The sequence below is a fragment of the Rhipicephalus sanguineus genome, chromosome 1 (assembly GCF_013339695.2).
Source record: "Rhipicephalus sanguineus isolate Rsan-2018 chromosome 1, BIME_Rsan_1.4, whole genome shotgun sequence".
NCBI classification, from domain to species: Eukaryota; Metazoa; Arthropoda; class Arachnida; order Ixodida; family Ixodidae; genus Rhipicephalus; species Rhipicephalus sanguineus.
Genome location: NC_051176.1, coordinates 94,127,869 through 94,148,738, shown reverse-complemented (window position 1 = coordinate 94,148,738; position 20,870 = coordinate 94,127,869). Strand labels below are relative to the sequence as shown.

Sequence of the window (20,870 nt, the reverse complement as noted above, 5' to 3'; positions counted from 1 at the left end):
ATAAGATAAACTATCAACCAGTCCTGATGTTGGACATATTAGTGAAGCCGGTCGACCAATGGCAAAAAGCACTAACCAAGGAAAGACATCGCAAGTTCAGCCCCATGCAGGTGCCCTGCATGCGTCTGATCACAATGGTTCCTGACGGGGATGCGTCCGCTTTTAGAACAGCTTATAAGATGAACGCTTAGATGTGGCAAAGCTGTCGATCAAGTTCCGCAATGTCGCTGAGCCCATGCCAGAAACAAAAGCAACCTTTGAAAATTTGAAACTCTATTCAGCCTATGACACGCTTGTACAATTACAAAGTGCACACTTTTGGGACCCAACCACGGGTGGAACCAGAAGGGGGGGGTGGTGTCCAGATGTGCTGACCCCCCCCCTCCCCCATAATCTTTTAATGTGTACCCCAGAGAACAGGACCTATCAGGTCGTCCGATAAGCTGAAACCATACTTCCCATAAGCTGAACACCCCTCCCCCTCTCTGAAAAACCTTGTATTCGCCCCTTGGCCCCAAAATTTCTTTGGGTCCCTTTCAAGCTTCTTAGACATGTTCGGACGCACTTATCGAACCATTGACAATTATGTATATTTAAGCGAAAGCTCAGCTCTTCTTCTCCAGTCAGATTTAGGAATGTATCAAAGGGAAAGACGTAGGTTTAGGAAAGACGCAGGTCGGGCGAGCCGCCGCTTGAGAGGCTTTTAACAGTTATAAATCCACTTGATATTTGAGGACTGAAACATGATAAACGTTAGGGTGCCAATAAAAACAAAAAGATATTTTTGTGCTCCATCTACGCTGCCCCGATTGCTTGGTGTTTTATGTCCAGTTTTTGCACAGATTTTAATAATATTCTTTCCCGTGTTTTCCCAGCTCTATTTCCGACCTGTGCGTTTTGTATTTTGACTGATTCAAAAAGAACACTGACGTACTTAAATTTAGGTGCATGTTTAATAATAGCTGGTCTTAATTAGTCCAGGGTCCTGCGTGCCTCGCAACATGCTGCGTAGTTTCTGGAAATTGAAACTTACATTATATTGTTGCCCCCTTCTGTCACAGTTCTTTTCTTTTGTGGGTAAATGTGCCGCAGTGACTTTGTCCAAGGGAGTCGAGTCGGTTTCCCGCGATTTGCGCTCTTTTGTTCTAGCTTGTTTGGAAGTGTAGGCACCTTGGTTTTGGGGAGTGCAAAACAACTTTGCAAGTAAAGCGTCGCTTGCTAACGTTCAGTCCGCCAACATGCATTCACTTGATAACTGCAACTCTTTGCCCTGAAGTCCCAAAATGAAGACGTGCCCACAAGGCGTCCAACTTTTGCTTATGCAAAACTTTTTTTAAAACCAAAACCACGCAATATAACGGGACCAAAAAGAAAGATGGTTAGATAGAGCGCAAGCTCTCTCTCTCCCTTCTTCGTCCGGTTAGTTTTGGTGCCGTTTCCTTTCTAAACACCAACACCCCAAGCTCTCTCGAAGCAAAGCTTTCATTCCGCTGTTTTGCCAAGCGACAACACAGCCGAGGCACTATGCATAGTATTATATACACAGGCAAATGAAGCCGTTACTCGTGGGAATCAATGTTCATATCGCACGGCCCTTCGATCCCGGAAAGCCCCCAGGTATTCTCATCACTCGGTCGTGAACAAATAGAGAGAGAGAATCGCAAGGAAATGTGTGAAGCCGTGATGGGGCACCAATTTTTTCTGGGCACGTAAGTGCTTACGCACTCCACACTCCTCCTCCTCCTCCTCGGTCGTCGACGCGGCTTCCTTCTCTCACCCTCGTGGTCGCGTCGTCACTGAACAGAGCACCGTTATCTGCGCCAAGGTCGTGTTTACTTTCTCTACGCCTCCTCGCCGCGGTTGCCGGAGGGGGCCCGCCAGCTCTCGCGCGGACGCCCGACTTTTAGCGGAACGGCTCGGCGCCGCCGCTTGTTCGCGCTGGTCGTCGCCGCTGCTTTCTTTACGCTCTCGCCTGCGGCAGCGTCGAGCGAAGACCACCCGCTCGCCGTCGTCCGCGGTGCGCTGGCGTCTGGCGAGCACGTCCTTGGCAGTGGCCGAGGCGGGACGAAATAAGGAAAGAGAACGAAAAGCGCGAGCCTGAGAGGCATGCCCACGCAAGGACCCCTCCGGGCATCCCGCGCCAGGGCCACCAGTGAACTGTCGAACGTGCGTGTGTGGTCTTTAGTCGGCATGGTCATGTTGTGAAACGGCGACCGTGAGTTCGCTTCCTGGCCTCTCCTTGCACCGCAGAGATTTGATGTAGAAGCACGCGCACGCAGTGACGTTGCCGCGCGTTTGTATCGGCCCTCCCTCCTTGCCGGCTCCGCAGATGATGAAAAGCGTCAATGTTGGATGCTGCCGTCACCTCTCAAAAGTTGTGTAACCTTAGTGCCCTATAGCGGGCGTCTATGACCGACTGATCATGCCCGCACTAAAGATGTGTGCGAGGAAAGCACTTGTGTGGCGCTTTTATCCGATCCTTATGCTATAGCTTGTGTTAATTCGTTCGTTTTGCGGAATACATGATCCCGTAGCATCACAGCCACGCGTTGATACAATCGAAACATTGATGGTCCTGCGGTACAACGGGCAGAGGTGGGGAGCTTGCAAATTATACAGCAGCTGTGTGTACAGTGATGGACGGCACACCCCGGAGTAAGCGCGCCGAACGTTGTGACAATGACGAGGTGAATATTGCGCCAGAGACCGACGATTCGTTTGTCGCTAACATTCACCGTGTCACCGTCCAATACTTCTCACAATCATGTGTGCGTGGGTCTCTCTGTCTACCTATCTTCTTTTTTTTCGGCTAATCACACCATGCACCCTCCTTCGTTCCACACGCTGCACCCTTACGAAAGCCTGTTCTTAATATTATTTTTCGCGGACGAGGTCGCGTATACACTTCCATACTTCCCTTCTCTCTTTCTGGACGCAGCGCGAAATTCGCCCGCCGCGCACATTTCTTGATTCCCCCCACTTCTTCACTCCCACCTCTAAATTTAGGACAACACACCGCAGGGCTCCGCGCGCTCAGTGTCCCGTGTGCGTGTGTGTATATGTGCGCGCAGTGCGAGCGCATGTTCTCGAAGCCGTCGCAAGTTGCCTTAGGAAAAAGAGAAAAAGAAGAAATGCGCACACATCTCTCTTTCCCATTGTGAAACTCGATCCGCGCGAGAGAGCGCTGCCATGCCTTCCCACAACAGCGTGTGGTGTGGCGGCTGCAGCCCGAAGAACAACCCCACCACCCCCGGAGCAGCTTAATTGTTTACCACGGCGCGATTCTCGCCTCTGCCGCTTCTGCGCTGTGGTCGGCGCAACTTTTGCTGTAGAAAACAGATTTAGAGATAACGAAGAGGCGCTCTGTCTACAATGCCACCCGCAGTGTGTTTGCCAGCCAGGAGGAAGAAAAGAGGACGGGCTTTCGCTTCTCTGTGCGCTGCCGACTTTGCTGCTCGCGTTTCGAGTCGCTTCCTCTCCCGAAAACTGTCTTAACGCGGCCAATGGCCTGAATTTGCGAGAGATTTCGCTACGGCGCGAGCGTTGCACTTTCATTCGCAGGGACAATCCGCCGTAGTAGCTTAGTGCCTTGCGTGATCATACTCAGTCCAATGTCCAGTGCAGGACGAAGGCCTCCCCCAGTGATCTCAAATTTACCCTGTCTTGTGCCAGCTGATTCCAGTTAATTCCTGCGAACTTCTTGATTTCATCACCCCGCCTAACTCTCCGCCGCACTCGGCTGCGCGTTTCCCATCCCTCAATGGGCACCCATTCGTTGCTCTCACCACCGGTTGTTTTTCGTAGCCTATACCATGAACACGTTTTGTCTTATTTCTCATCCGACCACATTCATAGCACTCGTCGAGTGCACAACCTGTGTTTTCCTGAACTTTTATTTATGGAATACTCCAGTGACTGTCAAAAATTTCTTGCTACTCAGTGTACTAAGAGTATTCGCAACTAGGCATTCAATTTTCTCGAAATTAAAAGTTAGTACTAACCTTCGACAGCAGCTGTTAAAATGGCTAACAAATCCCTCATCTGCTAAACACTCATCTGCAATTCCTATCCTTGATAACGCGATACCCCTCCCCGTCATGTTTCAGAAAGCAATCGATCTACTTTATTAGTGAGCTTACGCCTTCCATCTGTGCGTATATATATACAGATATAATCCATATCTCTGTTTTTGCCTTGTTACTCTTTGCTGTGTAATTCTACTGACTAGATGTTTTCCAGCGTTATCTTGCTCTTGTTTTCTTTTTTTTTTCTTTTTTTTTCAGTGTGATTGTGTGGTGAATGTAATTGCGGCGCTAGAGGCGTATTGTCAGGTGACCCTTAGCGTCGCCTTTTTCTCTTCTGCATCACGACAGTCCTGTATTTTTATCCAAATAAATGAAGTAGCATAAATTAAGTGAACGCAAATATGTTAATACTCGATTGATGAACACAACAAGGTGCAGCTACCGTCCGACGCTCTTTTCTCTCTCCCTTTGAAGGGTCGAGTGTCGTTCACGTTCACAACGGCGGACCCGCGTTCCCTTACCAATTTACGGTGAATTCTCTCATCTGCTCGATCGACCCGTCCGCCGTCGCTTCACTCGGATGTCCCCGCCGCCACTCGGCGGACCTGTCGTTTCTTGTCGATAAAAGTCAGTTTATACTGTCTATATATCTCCGAGCTGTGAAGATGCATATATTTCTCGCCTCTGCTCCACCGAACTCCTAACAAGGGCATGTCGCTCACGGCAACCACCGCAACGGTGGACAAGTGGTTAGAGCGTCCGCCTCCAATGCTTGGGTCCCGGGTTCGATTCAAAGTTCCGCCTGGCACCCACCGGTTTTTCTGATAGAAAGAGGGATACCCCGTCCGATGCTCGGTGTTGTGGGTATTCATATCTCGACAAAGGGGCCTCTCCTCTCCGCTGTCTTTAATTCTTGCCCTAACGACGCTGAGCCGTGCTCCCTCGTGGGTCGGAGAAATAAGTGACTTGGAACCATTGTACTACTGAAGTCGACGTTTCGACAAGGCGCCGACTTAATTCCCTTCTTCGGCGCCCTGACGTACGTCCTGACGAAGATGGGTCGGTCCCTTCTCAAAACGTTGGCTTCAGCGAATTGCCTTGTTCGACACACTCAGTTCATCACGTCAAGCCTCCTGGGATCGTCTATCTTGCGTTGTAATCCTCAATTGGCACTTTAGAGACGCTCGGCGCCGGTTTCAGTGCTCTATACTGCCTAGCTTGTTTCGAGATCCTGGCTGGCGTAACGGTCACCGAGGAAGTTACGCAAAGAGTGCTTGGCTCGTCTCCACGACTCGCGCGGCGCCTTGTGCGCTGCCGCATGCGGCGACGACGCGACGCGACGCGATGCCAGCAGATGGTGACGCCCGATAGTCAAACCTAACGAGACCCATCTGCGCCCCGTTATGAAACAGCGCACGCATAGACTCCGGCTGCACAGACGCGGATGCGCCGGCCATTTCTTCTTACATACTATACGTGAGCTCCCCCACTGCGGGGACATCTGCTTATACGCTATGCATGTGTATAAATGCTTAACTCTGGCATGAGCTGCAAGCAAAAAGCAAGCACGCCTTAACACATCCCCGCCGCCAATCTATATACGAACGTCTTTCGTTTTCACGCCGTGGGTATAGGAAACTTAAATTTCTGCGTGTGATGCATAAATACTTGCTGTGAGTTTAATCGGTGTCCACAAAATACTTCGCATGGTTTCGCACCTTCACTCCACGTATATTCTGAAAACAGGCCACTGAAAGACGGTAAAGAACAAAAGGATATCAAACAAACAACTGTTTTTGTGTGTGTGTGTGTGTGTGTGTGTGTGTGTGTGTGTGTGTGTGTGTGTGTGTGTGTGTGTGTGTGTGTGTGTGTGTGTGTGTGTGTGTGTGTGTGTGTGTGTGTGCCCGCGCGCCATATAAGCGCAAATTCCTTAGTTTCCGGGGCAATCGCATTATTTGTTCAGCGACGTCTCGTCCGCGGTTGCGGTACACGTTGCTTTCAAGGACGCGGGAAATGCATCGAGAAAAAAATGCAACAAAATACCGAGAAAAGCGCCAAAAAAAAAAAGTGAGGGCACTGAAAACGGGATGGGCAGAGCCGGAAGTATGCGCGAACGCGCAGTATATACATGCAAGCACGCGTGAGAATGCCGCACGTTGTTGCGGCCGCGCATGCGCACGCCGAAAAGAGAGCGTGAATCACTTCTCCAAACAGTCGGCACGTCAGAGGACGAGCCGCTAAGCATTCCCTGTCAGCAGTACGTCTTATTTAGCTTCGCGGCACGGTGTCTGCGCACCATATAGCCACGTCCGCCGTGAAATCGTGTATGTATACACTGTGTATAGCACATATACACTAAATATGGCGTTCTCTGTTTTAGCCAACAACGTACTACAGCGCTGGCGGCGTCTTGCGTAGGCGCGGCCCCAGCCAACTATATACGTACATGCAAGACCTCGCGTTAACATATATAGGCGCGCGGCATCGACAGCCATGGTTACGCAACCTCCGGGATCTAGCCGCGCAGTGTGGGCGGCGAAGAACAACAAACACGCCTTTTTTTCCTGAACTACGAGTGCAGAAAAGAAACCACGGCGAAATAAAGAAAAGAGAGAGAGAAAAACGATCCAATAAGAACTGAGCACAGAAGAAGAATGTTCTGTTCTGTTCTTTTGCATTCCGCCCATCTTCTCCGGGGACGGTTTATAAAGAACGAGTTCGTAAACACATCTGAGTGACAGGTCGCAATCTATCACTTACTAGATAAAAGAAGGCAACAGAAAAGAAACGGAGAATACCGTCTGTTAAGTTTAGAAACGGACTACACAGCTGCGCTTAGGTTCCGTTCTGGGATCGGAATGGTGGTTCCGGATTCTTTCCGTTCTTACAGGCAGAGTGCGGAAAGGGGCGGTTTGGGGGAGGCGTGTGTGGAGGGGTTTCAAGTAGACTCCATTGATTAACACAGAAACCGAGCTAAGAGCGCGACGGGCAACTCCCTCATCTATACAACCTTAATGATGTGACAAACGACGTAAGGGCAAATGCGTCGCGCAACCTTACTTCTAATTATTTACACGAAATAAAATATTTTAAAATGTATTCGTTCAGTTCGTAATGCGCGTGGCTCATATTCATTCACTCCCGCTAAAGCTTTTTGATCATTAAATCAACGGCCCTTAATGGAGCAAATACGATAATGGACAATCGACATTACAGCAAGCAACGGCACACATGCATCGAGGCTACTTCACCGGGTTCCTTGATTCATGAGTCACGTAAGGCTTTCGCCTTAATATGCCCGCTGTGACGTATGTGTCGCTTGCGCATACCGCAATCCGCGATGTATGTGGACAGAGGGGACGAGCTCAAGGGCCTCCCAGTCCTATTAAGGAAGTCCTTATCGCGCTCGCTCGCGTTCCGACGAAGCAAACGTTTGCTGCTTGACTGCGTCAGGGGGGTGCTCGACCGTCGGATGAATCTGCGAGCTGCAGTTTAAACAACTCGTGCGGTTCAGTATACAGTGTACGGTAACGCGTGGTGGAGGCCTGCGTCTTTCGCGTCGACAAAGGATCCGTTTGCAGAGAGCACTCGGCGAGCGGCGGTGTGTGTTTGAAAGCGGCTCGGAACCTGTTTTCAAGACGCCTAGCAAGTTCATCAATACCTCTCCGACACGGAGCGCTGCCCATCATTTAGGAAGCTGCTTCCTCCCTTACGCACCTCCGCCTATTTGCACGCAGCTACTCGGCTGTCTTTTCGTTACGAGAAGTACAGCGTTCGCGGATGAGTGAGTACTGACATGCATGGCTCGCTCGATCTTGTCGCATAACCGGCGCTCGCTGGCTCCGTGGGTTCATTCGCCCCTGAGGGAGATTAATGACGTAAACGAGTAGCTTCGATGCAGCTTATGGGCTCGTGTGTGCAACGTTCAGCTGACCCTTCACTTCTGAGTATAGATAGATAGATAGATAGATAGATAGATAGATAGATAGATAGATAGATAGATAGATAGATAGATAGATAGATAGATAGATAGATAGATAGATAGATAGATAGATAGATAGATAGATAGATAGATAGATAGATAGATAGATAGATAGATAGATAGATAGATAGATAGATAGATAGATAGATACGGACGGACGTGCCGTTTCCGTGTAGAGGGCACTTTATTACGTAACAGGTGTCCTCCGAAGCAGAACAATGAAAATCGAATGAGAAACTATTTCGTAAAGCAGAATAATTGATGTCTGGGCAAGTTGGAATTGCTTATGCATCTTCGAAACGGGCGGCGCAAAAACAAGGACAAAGGAAAGGCGCTCTGTGGTGTGTAGATTTCCTTTGTCCTTATTTTTGCGCCGCCCGTTTCGAATATTTCGTAAAGTTTTGTTTTCGTCCGATTACATGCGTCTCTTGTCAGCCAGTCCTGATGCGTCTACTTAGAGCATTTGCGGTGTTTTGGTATCACTTGTTCTTCGGGGAACACAAGAATATGTACATGTGGACCGATGACTTTCAATCCTATTGTATCTCATTACAGCACCTAATTGTCAAAATTATCAAAATTCAAAAAACAGATATACGGCAGTTTCTCATCTGTAAGCTCCTTACTTGACTGGATATCGACTTGCGAACGACGTTAAAGGGACACTAAAGGCAAATATTAAGTCGACGTTGATTGTTGAAATAGCGGTCAAGAAACCTCGTAGTGCTACTTTTATGACAAGGAAGTGCTTATTTTGAAATAAAATCACGTTTTAGTGGTCCGCATCGCGTTAGCGCACTTCAAATCACCCGCCTGAAATCAGACTTTAATACGTCACTGCTGCCGTGCCCAACGTTGCCCGCCTTTACTGCGCGGCCGCCGACACTAGTAGCAGCAGAGCGAAAGCAGAGACGAAAGTAGCGGGACCCACAGCAGCAACAACGGCCATAGAAGCCATCGAAGATTGCCGCAATCGCCGCAATGGATGTGGACGGAGAACTTGACAACGAGACATTGGCTCGCGACGCTGGGCTCCAATTCAGCGACTTGAGCCCCGATGAACGCGGTATGCTGCTGAGGGCTCGTAGTGCCGGCGTCGCTGCATGCGGCATTTTGTCGAACTTTCTGTCAGAGCGACTTCCACGAGCTCGCAAAACACACGTGGCAGTACGCGATCCCGAAACTATACCACTGAGACGCGACCGCGTGAGCGAAGCAGGGCGCCGGGCGAAGCGCCGTTCGGCCATGGCAACGCCACACAGGTTCTTTTTTCCATGAATCAAACGGAAACGAACAAACAGCATTTTATTACGTCTTTTGATGAACGGAAGGTTCTTTTTTATTGCTGCTAGTTTGATTACTAGTGATTTATTGTAGGCAGACTCTCATACGTCATCGGGATCACTTCGAAAATGTTCCACCCGTGGCGCTCATCAAGTGATACATTTAGCTTAATTTCTCGGTAAGTAGGGCACTGCTGTTGATGATATTGCCGTTTTAGAAGTTGTCATACATTGAGCTTTCACTCTGACATAAATTGTTATTTGCCTTTAGTGTCCCTTTAAGCATGCGTGTATCATGCAAATAATTAAGCTCCTTAAGGCGTATTCAGACGGGGGAGAAATGCTCGGGGGGTAAAGGCGGAGCCTAGTGACGTCAACTCGCGAGGAGAAGTCGCCACAAATGCCCCCCACTCACACGGACGGGGCGAACGGAGGGGGAGACCAGTGTTACCAGACTACTCCTGTGGCTTGTACCGCCCGTTTCACCAGCTGCTGACGACGATGACCCCAGCTACAGATGACCCCAACTGCAGACTGGACACCCACTGCCGCTCTCCGCAGGAGCAAGTGCAACAATGTGGCCAAACAAGAGCCAGAAATTCCGCCACATCCCCCACCGCCGGGGGATTGTTTGTCCTTTCGGGGAAAACGTCCCCGTCTCCTCCGAGGAGGCGCGGGGGGGTCACGCCCACTCGCTAATCCGTGACGTGGTGGTCACGTGATCCGCAACCCCCCCGTCTCCCCCGAGCATTCCTCCCCCGTCTGAATACCCCTTTACAGACCGGGCTCCTCGTCAGCTTTATGTTTTCATATTATTTGAAAATGAAGAATTATTAAATATTCGATTCAATATTCGCAGGTGGCTTATCTCGAATATTAATATTAGATTCAAATGGGAAATTCCTCCATTCGAAAACCATAACTTGTACCGTTGATTAGATGTAGCAGCTCTGATATCTGCGTACATCGTCTCACCGCGTGGAGACATTAAGCGGTGAGGCGTTGTGGAGATAGTTTCCTTCACTCATGTTTAGTGTAAGCATGGCTTTTTTTTTCGTCGTTATCAGTGTTCAAGCACTCAATTTCTTTCTTTCCCCGCGGTCACCGCTCGTGGCCCGTCTTGTCTAATCGCATTCGATGAGACGTTCGCAACTGCCAGCTACACAGGATGCTCCACACAGTCTTTCGCGAAAAACATGATGTATCCGGCTGACAGATTATCTTCTGCAGGCTCGATCGATGACGTGAGCATTGAAGGTCAAATTGGAACTAACGGTAGCTGATGCTTCGGTAGCTGCATGATGTGTGCAATGCTTGCAGTTAGGTGCGTGTGTGTGTGCGTGTGTGTGTGTGTGCGTGTGTGTGTGTGTGTGTGTTTAATAAGCACCTCTTTGTCAATTTGTTTAGCATAGGAGAGTTGAAGGAGCGCACCCATGCTCGAAGCTACTCCCCACTTGTCCACTTCTCAGCGCCCATAGCAGTGCTATACCGATGTCTAAAGCCCCAGCTCTGCTAACTGTATACGTTGAGTAACCGGAGTCGTTCGTTCCTTCCCTCCTCTTTCTATTCCCCTTTCCCCATTCTCCAGCACATAGGGTAGCCAACCAGACATTTTTATCGTTAAACTCTCTGCTGCCCGTCTTTCTGTTTTTTTCTTTTTTTCGTTCGTTCGTTCCTTCCTCGGGGAAACCATGCAACGTCACTGAGCGTTGATCGATTAGCTGTGCTCGTAGAGCTGGCGGTGTAGACAAGTAGAGCACAGACAAGTACCGGAATTATGTGGCGTGACAGGAGCGCCTCTCATATACATGATTTCACCCACTTAGTGGCAAACCCGCTAGTCGAAAAAAAAAAAATGAAAGAGGGCAATTAGTTCCCTGAAGAAAGAAAACAAACAACAAGAAGGAGAAGGGAAGACATCGTATATCGCTTGTACGCGACAGAGTGAAGACAAAATTATTACCAGCGATGGCACAAACGAACCAGACGGGTCCCTGAACGCGTCTCTTGCCCCGGCTCCAACACTGCTGCCACGAGTTCTCGCGCTCGTTTCGTGTTCGCGCCCGCGTTTAGAAGAGGGCGAGAGCCCAGAGCAGGCAACGGTCTTTCCTTCCTTTAACCCGCGAGAAGCGACCCTCAGCGCATCAGGCGCTGCGAGACCCTAGGCGAAACTGGCACGACCCGGGGTTCCTTGGCACGGTGCTCGTTCGTTGTGCGTGCGTTTGTGCGTAGCCGAGGCCGGCGCGCACCAACGTGGGCATCGAAATGGAGGCCGCACCTGAGAGGGAACTAGAAAGAAAGAAAGAAAGAAAGAAAGAAAGAAAGAAAGAAAGAAAGAAAGAAAGAAAGAAAGAAAGAAAGAAAGAAAGAAAGAAAGGGTCCGCAGCAGCGCCCACTGGCGGCCCGCTGGCTCCTGACACCCAACCGGGATCTCGCTCTTCGCCTTGGCCGCAAAAGAGCGTGGTCGGGTTTGCGCGGGCGGGTCGCGGTCTGTGTCTCCGTGCGTGCTTGAGCCCACGCGATCGCCACGCGAACAAAAAAATATACTTCTGTTTTGCCAGAGAAGAAAGCGCGCTGCCGGGCGTAGCTGGCCTTTTGGCAAAGGTACTTGCTGTTGATCCTCGAACGTGTGTGGTGCTTTTTCGTGCTTGCCGGACGTGCAGCAGAATACTTCGTCGCTCAAGTCCATCTCCCTTCTAGCAGGGACGACCGTGCGCAGTGTTACGTGCGTTGTCCCCTTGTTTACTTCGCTGCCTCTGCTCGAAGAAGAAACGGTCACCAATGTCGTCCAATCCCAGGCAGAGCTAAATTACTATTCCTGCCAACCGGAAAACTCACAAGGACTTGCACTTTGTGTAGACTTTCGTTTATCGTCTGGAGCTTTGGTCTGTCGTCACCGAGATCGAAAGAACTCTGTCGGTACTGATTTTTCCACGAGGTTTACCCGTCGGGAACCGGCAAGACTCTCTGTGCCCTATTGCCAAGCCACGGCGTTTCGGCATCGACCCAACCCGTAGTCGTCCTCGACCCTTCGGCGACGCACACAGGAGGACCGTCGAAGATCCTTGACCTGGAGAACCTCTCTCACACTGTGCCCTTGCATATTTCCTTGAAGGAGTCTAGAGCTCGTCCAAACGTGCAATTCTCGTGGGGCACGTGACAGGCGTGGTATCCTTGCGTGTTACGGGGCCACGCGCGGCTTGGGAGTGGTTACAGTGTCCGGCGGCATCGACATGATCGTGATCACGCACTTCGGCAAGCCGATGACGCGGAAGAAAGGTGGGTACCCCGTCTACGTCCCGCATTCAGGGTCCACTATGTACCACTATGTATAATATAAGATGTGACGAAGAAAAGGGGACGGCGGGGTCACAACGATACCGCCCTCCCCCATCTCGCACGGGACATTGGTGGATCGCCTTCTACGCAAGCAGCTGATATTGAATGCCGTGCTGAATGCAGACCCATGTCATTGTGACTGTTTGACATGCGCCGTCTCCTGAGGAAATGACAGTGACCGCGCTCCTGAAAAATGCTTTGTGGTATCTGCACCAAGACGTGTCGGCGAACTTCGCGGGCAGCACGTATACAGGACGGAGCGTCTTAACTCTTTTTCTAAAGTTTGTGCAATCGATTTTGTTAAACGCGTGTCAGAATTCCCCACGTTAGCTTGAGCATCCCGTTAAAACAGGAAGTATTTGGCATTACATTTGCAGACAGAAAACGGATACGAGTGTTTAGCTTATGCGCTGTTTACTCGGTGCGGTATACGTTGGTCAGAGCTGCATACAGCCTCTTAGTTTGCTAGAATGCATAAGTGCGGTGCTCCTTACAGGTATGAGCTTCCTCTCGAGTTATTTGCGTGGACATGTGCGCGAGACTGTGGCATAGGCGGGCGTCCAAGCGAGCAGTGACGTATGGAGTGACGACCGGGCAACAGGTGCGTTGAACGTTGTCCAAAGGATGCGTATGACTGCTTGCCAGCCGCCTGCCTGGCGGGCCAATGTCGTATAAGTTCTCTCACCTCGACACTGCGGGTGACAAGCGTAATCTCTCTTTAACGCACCCACTGGGGCGCCTCCAGTTTTCCTTCATACCGTTCGCCATTCGCTTAATTGTTACCGGCCCTACAGAAAATTGCCTGTTTGGTTTACAGCGCGCCTTTTTCTTCTATATTTCACTCGCTTTATTCAGCAAGAAATAAATGGCATTCGTCATGCGTACGACCATCAACAGATATGTATTGATGACACAATGTGGGTAAACGGTGTAACACATGTCGTGAATCTTGCGAAGTCACCGCAGCGATTGTGTAGGTCGCGTTGCCCGTCATCTGGCATATTAAATCGCTGTCGGAAAAGTCACTATAAAAAGTGACTGAGCATTATAAATGACGCTCAACGATTAGTCATATATTCTGAAGAATCAGTTGATCTGTTAAGAATGTATCATTTGGCATAAAAACAAAAGAAGAGAATAAATGATTTGCGTAGCGGCAAACTATATATAGTCCACTTCTAATCTCTCTCTCTCTCTCTCCATTACAGTTAATCCCTATTGCTGACCGCCGTTCATGTGTCAGCAGTTCACCATATAGATATGTACGCTGCGGTCAACAGTAAAGTGCCTTTTTCCTATGTTTCTTTTATTTATTAATTTATATATAATTATCTAAATAAAAAAGGTTCATTACTACATGACAAACAAGAAAGGAGCTTCGTACGATTGTTTTTGTTGCTGTAGATTTGAATAACTTCTCCGTTTTGTATTTAGCGGCTATTAAAAATGGTGTGATCGGTGCAGCGTAAACCCACATACCACAATGCACAAATTTATTCGAGGGTTAGTCGGGCGTTAAAGATGAGTGATATGCTTTGTTTCGAAGAGACCAGTTTGAATGTTACTTCGCCACGGGTTGTTGGTTATAACACACAACCATAACTTTTATTTTGCGTCGCCGACTGTTTGGAACATCGTGGTTAACCATGCGCCCTATGTCATTGTTTTGAGACGAAAGATCGGAGCAGATCTAGCGTTGCAGTTGCGTACGGTCGACTGTATGTGAGATGAAGTAAACGAAAAAAAAAAACGAAGGCGTGGCCAGCTTCACTGCTTGCGCAACCTCGATGATAGCCATGAAACGTGAGAGTCGCGTAGGGCCTGTCGCATCTGCCTCTGTCCGGAGTGCTGTATAGGCGAGTGGATACGGCATCGTGCTCGTGGGTGCACCTCCAAGGACGTCGCCAAGTGTGTATGAGACATTTTCACAAGGGCGTGCGGCAACATGGATGACAATTAAACAACCCACACGCCCAAACTCGAGGTGCACATGTGTAAGCGCGTCGTAGGCGGCGAGCAATTTGCGAAGCCGCGAGGCAAGTAGTCTTATTACGCGCTTCAAGTGCATTCCCGTCGACGTATGCTCGTTACCGCAGATATGAGCAGTTTGAAAACATCGTGTCCATCGCAGAAACTCTCTTGCTTCCAGGTTGCTCGACCGAGAGCTCCGGTTCGCGAGGTTTGGCAATATAGGTGGCATTTGACTCTTGTAATGGTAACGTAAAAAAAAAAAAAAGAACGCACATATTTATGTCCAATTCGTTTCGTACCCGGCTAGATAAGAAGAGAACGGAGACTTAAGTTGCGTTTAGATTTACAGAAGCCGTCACGGGAGACAAATATCAAGAATGCAGAGATAGATAAGCAGGGGTATGTCGCCAAGTGGGTGTTTGTCACGGCATTCGTGAGGTATAAGCTAAGGAAGGCTTGTCTTTGTGCTAAAGTGAAAATTGTCACTACCCCGAAACAAAAGATCTATCTATCTATCTATCTATCTATCTATCTATCTATCTATCTATCTATCTATCTATCTATCTATCTATCTATCTATCTATCTATCTATCTATCTATTTCGGCTCACATTTGCACCTTGGTTGCGTTTTACCATCACTATAGATAGAGTGAAGGTGGAGAGTGCCTTTCTATCCAGCGGCCATGCACGTATATACACGGGCATATTAGATGGATCTGTCCTAGAAACAATGTTAAAGGGCCCCTGACAGCCGATTTCTTGTTTGTGACATTTATGTTGTAATAAGCAGGTCTATGTCTTGTAATCACGGAATGACACCGTAAATCCTCCAACGTGATGTCTAAATAATCCTAGCAGCGTGAATTATGGTCATTTTTAGTGTAGGTTCAAAACGCGCGCCGAAAGAGGATAAGAAACTAGCGCCGCGCCGCGGCGGTGGCGCCTCGGGGCACGCGTGATGACATGCGCTCAGTATTGGTGACGTCAGCCACGCGCTTGTTGAACTGCCAGTTGGAGAACACACACACGGAGAGCTCACGCTGCCTGCCGACACGTACCGAAGAAGGAGAAGGTGGGAGAGCAAACATGCTTCGCAATAAACCACAGTGCATGCACCGCGCATATTTCTGTCTGTGACGTCGACAACACTTGCTTTCCCTCTGCAACGTCACAAGGGGCCTACGTCTACGTCATACTAGTGGCTATGTTGATAGGAGTTCAAAATTCAGATGAGCACTCAGGCTTACTTTAAAACCAAATTAAAATATCTTAAAGGCAACGCTCGTCACTCATAATCGGTCAGAAGTGCCCCCGCATGCAGGACTATCAAACAACACAAGCATCTCGAGTTTCCAAATTCGGTGTCAGGGGTCCTTTAAGAGTGGCGAGGTTTTATAGTTTTTTGCGATAGCAATTATATGGACACTCTTGGCTGATTTTTGCCGTCGCCGTCATGCCCCGGATATATATATATATATATATATATATATATATATATATATATATATATATATATATATATATATATATATATATGTAATAGGTAAAAGGCACAAAGAAAAATAAAGCAGAAGAAAAAATTCTGAAGTACCCGACCGCGGATTCGAACACGCAACCCCTCGCTCCACAGAGCCCTGCGTTAGGCAGCTCAACCACACGCCATGTATGCGCCGGCGAAATAACGGCGAGCTATTTATATACACCATGTACCGCTGGTGGTAAGTAAATCTCGGAGGAGAGTGAACGTGTTTTCTATCACGCAATGCTCCTAATTTTCTTTCAATTTGAAAACTGCCCTTGAGACGCGCACGACGAAGTGGTCCTTTTCTGTACCCACTCGTGATGTGGAAGGAAAAAGAAAACGAAGAACACCGGGCACACCTTGCATCAGACGCCCCGTGTGGCTGGAGACGCAGGGGGGTACTCCACGCGCCGCAGTTTAAAAGAAAAAGAAATATGTAAGAGCGTCTGATTCTCCATTGTCGACACTTGCAGCGCGTTGCTCAAGCACGTAGACGTAACAACTGTGACAGTTGTTAGTTCACGCTTACCCTGTGCATGCCTGTGCTTTCTTTTAGGGCGTCCTTCTTTGTGCTTCAGCGGCGCGCTGCAAGTATCGAGCTGCTTCTGGTTCTCCGTGTGACACTTCGATTTCTTGCTATCGCATTCATTGCTTCGCCCTTGCGGCGAGACTGTGACTTTTTTGAATGTGTATGTATAGGCACGCACATACTATAAACACAGGCACGAACAGTGATAAAGGGGTGTCGGATCTTCCCCCCCCCCCTTGCCCCTTGTTTAGAAAAATTTGCGGCCACAGTTTGAGATAATGTGTTTCTTGTGTTAATTTGTTAACAACCTGTCGGTAAAATCTCTTGCCCAAAAATATGCGCTGCGGCAAGCTTGTCCATCGCCTCCTGGTTTGTCGCGCGAAATGCGTGTGCGATACACACGTGCTCGCCGTGCGTCACTTGTAACGTGACAGTCTGGTGACAGTCATTGTCTCTGTGCACCACAGGTCGTATGGGCGATGAAAACAATGGACGTTTGAATGTTTTTGCGGTGATCTCTCTAATCTGCTCCTGTTGCTCCAGACCGACACATGCATCTGCGTCATACTGCTAGTGCGTGTGCCATGCTGCGTCGCCACGCATGTACACAGCTTGCGCCTAGCAGAAGCGGTAGTGGTGTCAGTGTATCAGTGCCGTAGCCGGGGGGCGGGGGGGGGGGGCACACCGGGCCCGTGCCCCCCGAATTTTTTTTCTGCCATGGTACACACAGCACAAAATGACACTCGACCACACTTACCTGCCCGGACCCCACGTCGGATCAAGGGCGCGCCCTCCCCCCCACCCCCACCCGCCGAAAAAAATTTATTTCTGCTTACGCCACTGCAGTGTATGCTATTTATAACATTACATTGTCAATAAACTTCTTTTATGAGGTCATGCTATGGTTACTTGGAAAAGTACTGCAGGGCATCTTTAAGCTGCCGGGTCCGGTCGAGCGCGCCTTATCTTGCCAGAGATCAGCAGACGACACATACCTTTGTAGCTGCTGTAAGGCGCTGCGTTATTACCGCTCTCTTGAAGCGATACGAAGGTCGCTTCGCTTGCTGCAGCGATCGTGTTTCCTTGCGCCAGCGTTTCGTTTAGTCACGTCAGGTCGGATGCTAGAGGAGTTAGCTGCTATAGCCTTACTTCGTATCACATTCCAGTTTAAGTTATATCAGATTCATTGCTTGGCTCTTGCAGCGAAGCTGTGACTTCTTTATTTCTTTCTCTGCTGTGCGACTGCGGTGTCATGCCCAGCCTCAACAACAGCGTATGTGACGCCATCACCGAACAACACCTGGAGCAGGGTTGCATCGCAGTATAGCACTCGGGATCGGCTATATATACGTATATGAACCTCAAGATTCGGCTACATGGCGAAAGGGACAGACCTCAGTGAACGTTCTTTTATCGCAGCACCGGGTCTCCTGGCCCCGGTCCTAAGGCAACTTACTTTCGGCTCAGCTGAAGCTGCTTCACGGCAAGCAGACCGCGCGGCAAAGCGAGCCCTTGGCTCCCATCCACCGCTCGGGTTTTTTCGTTAACAGTCGGTTTGTGAAAGAACAACGGCGCTCGTCACCTGTGCACTCTTGCTGCTGTTTATATCCGGCCAACGCCTAGTGAGGTTAACTGCCCTCCTGTCGTCTCCGCTTTCCTCCCTAGCTTGTCTGGGCGCCTCGTATTCGCACTTTTCTTATTTTTCTCGGTCATTCGCTGCCAGCGGTTCGTGGCGCTCGAAAGCCTTTCGCAACCGGACATCTCTCATGCGTCTTCGTCTTTCTTCATTCGCGTTGATGCGCCTAGCTTCATTGTTTTGCGCGTCGGGGTCTCTATATCCGCCATTCTCTTCGTTTCTTCTTTTTTTTTTTTTCGTCTCGAGTATTTTTCGCCTCTCTCTTTTCTCTTCGGAAGCGGCAATTTGTGGTGCCATTTTGTTCTCTCGCTCTTTTTCTCGCCCGGCGCGCACACTGACAGTCAGTCAGCCATGTTTCCCAAAAAGCAACGTCCGAAATGGAAAAGACAAAAAAAAAAAAACACCCCTTTCGCACTGGCGCCAACGCAGGATGTCCGAAATGTTGTCATACATGCTCTGTTAGGGCTGGCGACATGGCTGAAAAAGAAAAGTAGAAAAAGAAGGCGCGCGAACTGCAGAACCGGGTTCTTAAACACTGGAGTTCCTTTATTCCCTGCTTTTTTTTTTACAGTTATTTCCACGGTGTTTCCTGAGAGAGCTGCTCTATTTCGATCATAGAAAGTGTCGCAAACCCCCGACGCATGTGGCACAGCGGCGCCTCATGCATCCTGGAAAATGAGAAACGAGCTTCACGCATTATAACGTGTGACGTACCGTAAAAGAAACAGGTATACACTAGGATGGTTACACGACAGCACGCTGACAAGGACTTCTTTGTGTCACTGTTTCATTGCGCTGTGTCATGCGTTATAACGAATCCATATAAACCATAGCCCACAAAGCCTTTTGCTTCACCAAACCTTTACACATTTAATGGCATTTGAAATATGTCATGTAAGTGCCATTTTTCACGCACATACACACACACACACACGCACCGGTTGTCCTGCTCATGACGTCACTGAGTACAGAGTGCGCGGTCATTGGTGCAGGCTTGTGAGCGTCCGCCTTTGAGAAGGAAATGCCGCTGACTTCCAAAGTTGTACCCGGCTGTACATACGTGCCCAGAGACGAAAAGGGACTTATTTCATTCAACGTGACGTGTCTGATAGCGTGTAATAATTAGCAGGAATTTCCTGCAGTACTGTTAGATATATATTTTTCTATTATATTCCTTTTATATGCTTCGTGCTGCAAATGTTGTGCGTTTGAGCATTCCACAAGATAAGTAATGGACCCTCGGCCTTCTTTTAGCTGCTGAGTCAGTATTTTTGCCCGTGCTGCCTCCCCAGTTCACTAATATTCCTTGGAAATTGAACTTGAAACACACCGTGCGTCCCGTCGAAAGCTATGAGTTGTGGCGGCCCTGTGAGGTGTTCAGAATGGTCACGGTAACCATGTTCTAACCACTGTCTACCTCTTGGTAACAGAGGTGTGCCACCATATTTTAAATTCCCGTCACAAAGAACAGTCTTTTATATATTACAATTAAAGCCAAATTCTCGCAGTCATAAGCCCTTTCGCATGACTAGAAAGAAGGAAGATGAAAAGGAAGCACTTAGCGGGAGAGGAGGTGAGGAGCTACTGCCAGACACCAAAATCCCTTCCTAAATTTTCTAGCGCATACGTATATTTTCTTCGGTACGAAGTCCAACATGTTGCTGAATACGCCAACAGAAAGCTACACGTAATGCCCACTAAGGCAGTGCGAAACAAAGCCGTCGCTTTTCGAAAGCTTCGATCGTTCGTGAAGCAACTGCTACATTGTCGTTTCGTCAGCCGTGACGAGGCCGCGCTGCATCTACAATGGCCTCCCATACAGTGGGCGATATCCCAATGGCCGACAGCTGGATGATTCGTGCCGCGACGAGCCATCAAGCCCACGAGCCATCATCAAGAAGCCTAGCGTATGTCCTCGACATTTATCGAAGCACGTGCCGTCGGTACGATTTGGGAAACAATGGGAAAGTCGACGGCGACGTCGCGTGCCTGCGCAACGACAGCTGCGCCGCGGCGCGTGGTTAGCAGCGTGATGGCTGCCAGGCTCCTCCGGCGCCATTCTTCTTCAGCCTCCGAGACAACACTGCGGTGAGCGGGAGAACACCCCGAGACAACCGCTTTTCTTTTTACTCCCGGTCACGCTCTTTCTTTCTTCCTTTTTTTTTTTCTTTCTATGCTTTGCCTCCCCCCTCTCTCTCTCTTCTGTGTGAATCTTACGCGAGACTCCGCGGTGTGGCACCTTCTTTTGCTCTCTATCGCTTTTCTGGCTTGTTTCTGTCGGGCCTCTATTTCGAGATTTCGCCCCGCTACACCACCGCTATCCCCGCCACATCGCTCTCCCTGCTCGGGCCACGATACCACTTTCACGCGGCTCTCGACGCACAGGCTTGGCCTGACCTCTAAACCCCGGCCGAATCCGGAGCGGAGAAAACGCAGTGCCAAAAGGAACGGAGGAGGAGGGCATCCTTCCACGGGCACCCTGCTGAAAGACGCTGGGGAGAAGTAGAGAGAGAGATAAAGCGAGTGCGCTCTGCGAAGGGCGCCAGCAATCCTGAATTATGCGGCATTGTTCTTCGCTGGGT

General features: G+C 49.3%; 1 protein-coding gene across 1 annotated transcript in view; it reads left to right on the top strand.

Annotated features, from left to right (window-relative positions):
* Window positions 1-12,318: 12,318 nt before the first annotated feature.
* Window positions 12,319-20,870, top strand: part of LOC119374063 (SH2 domain-containing protein 4A) — a 64,486-nt gene continuing 55,934 nt past the window's right edge. The window contains exon 1 of the mRNA XM_037644159.2: window positions 12,319-12,569. Within this exon, the coding sequence (XP_037500087.1) occupies window positions 12,524-12,569 (46 nt within the window). The 5' untranslated portion in view covers window positions 12,319-12,523. The remainder of the gene's footprint in view (window positions 12,570-20,870) is intronic.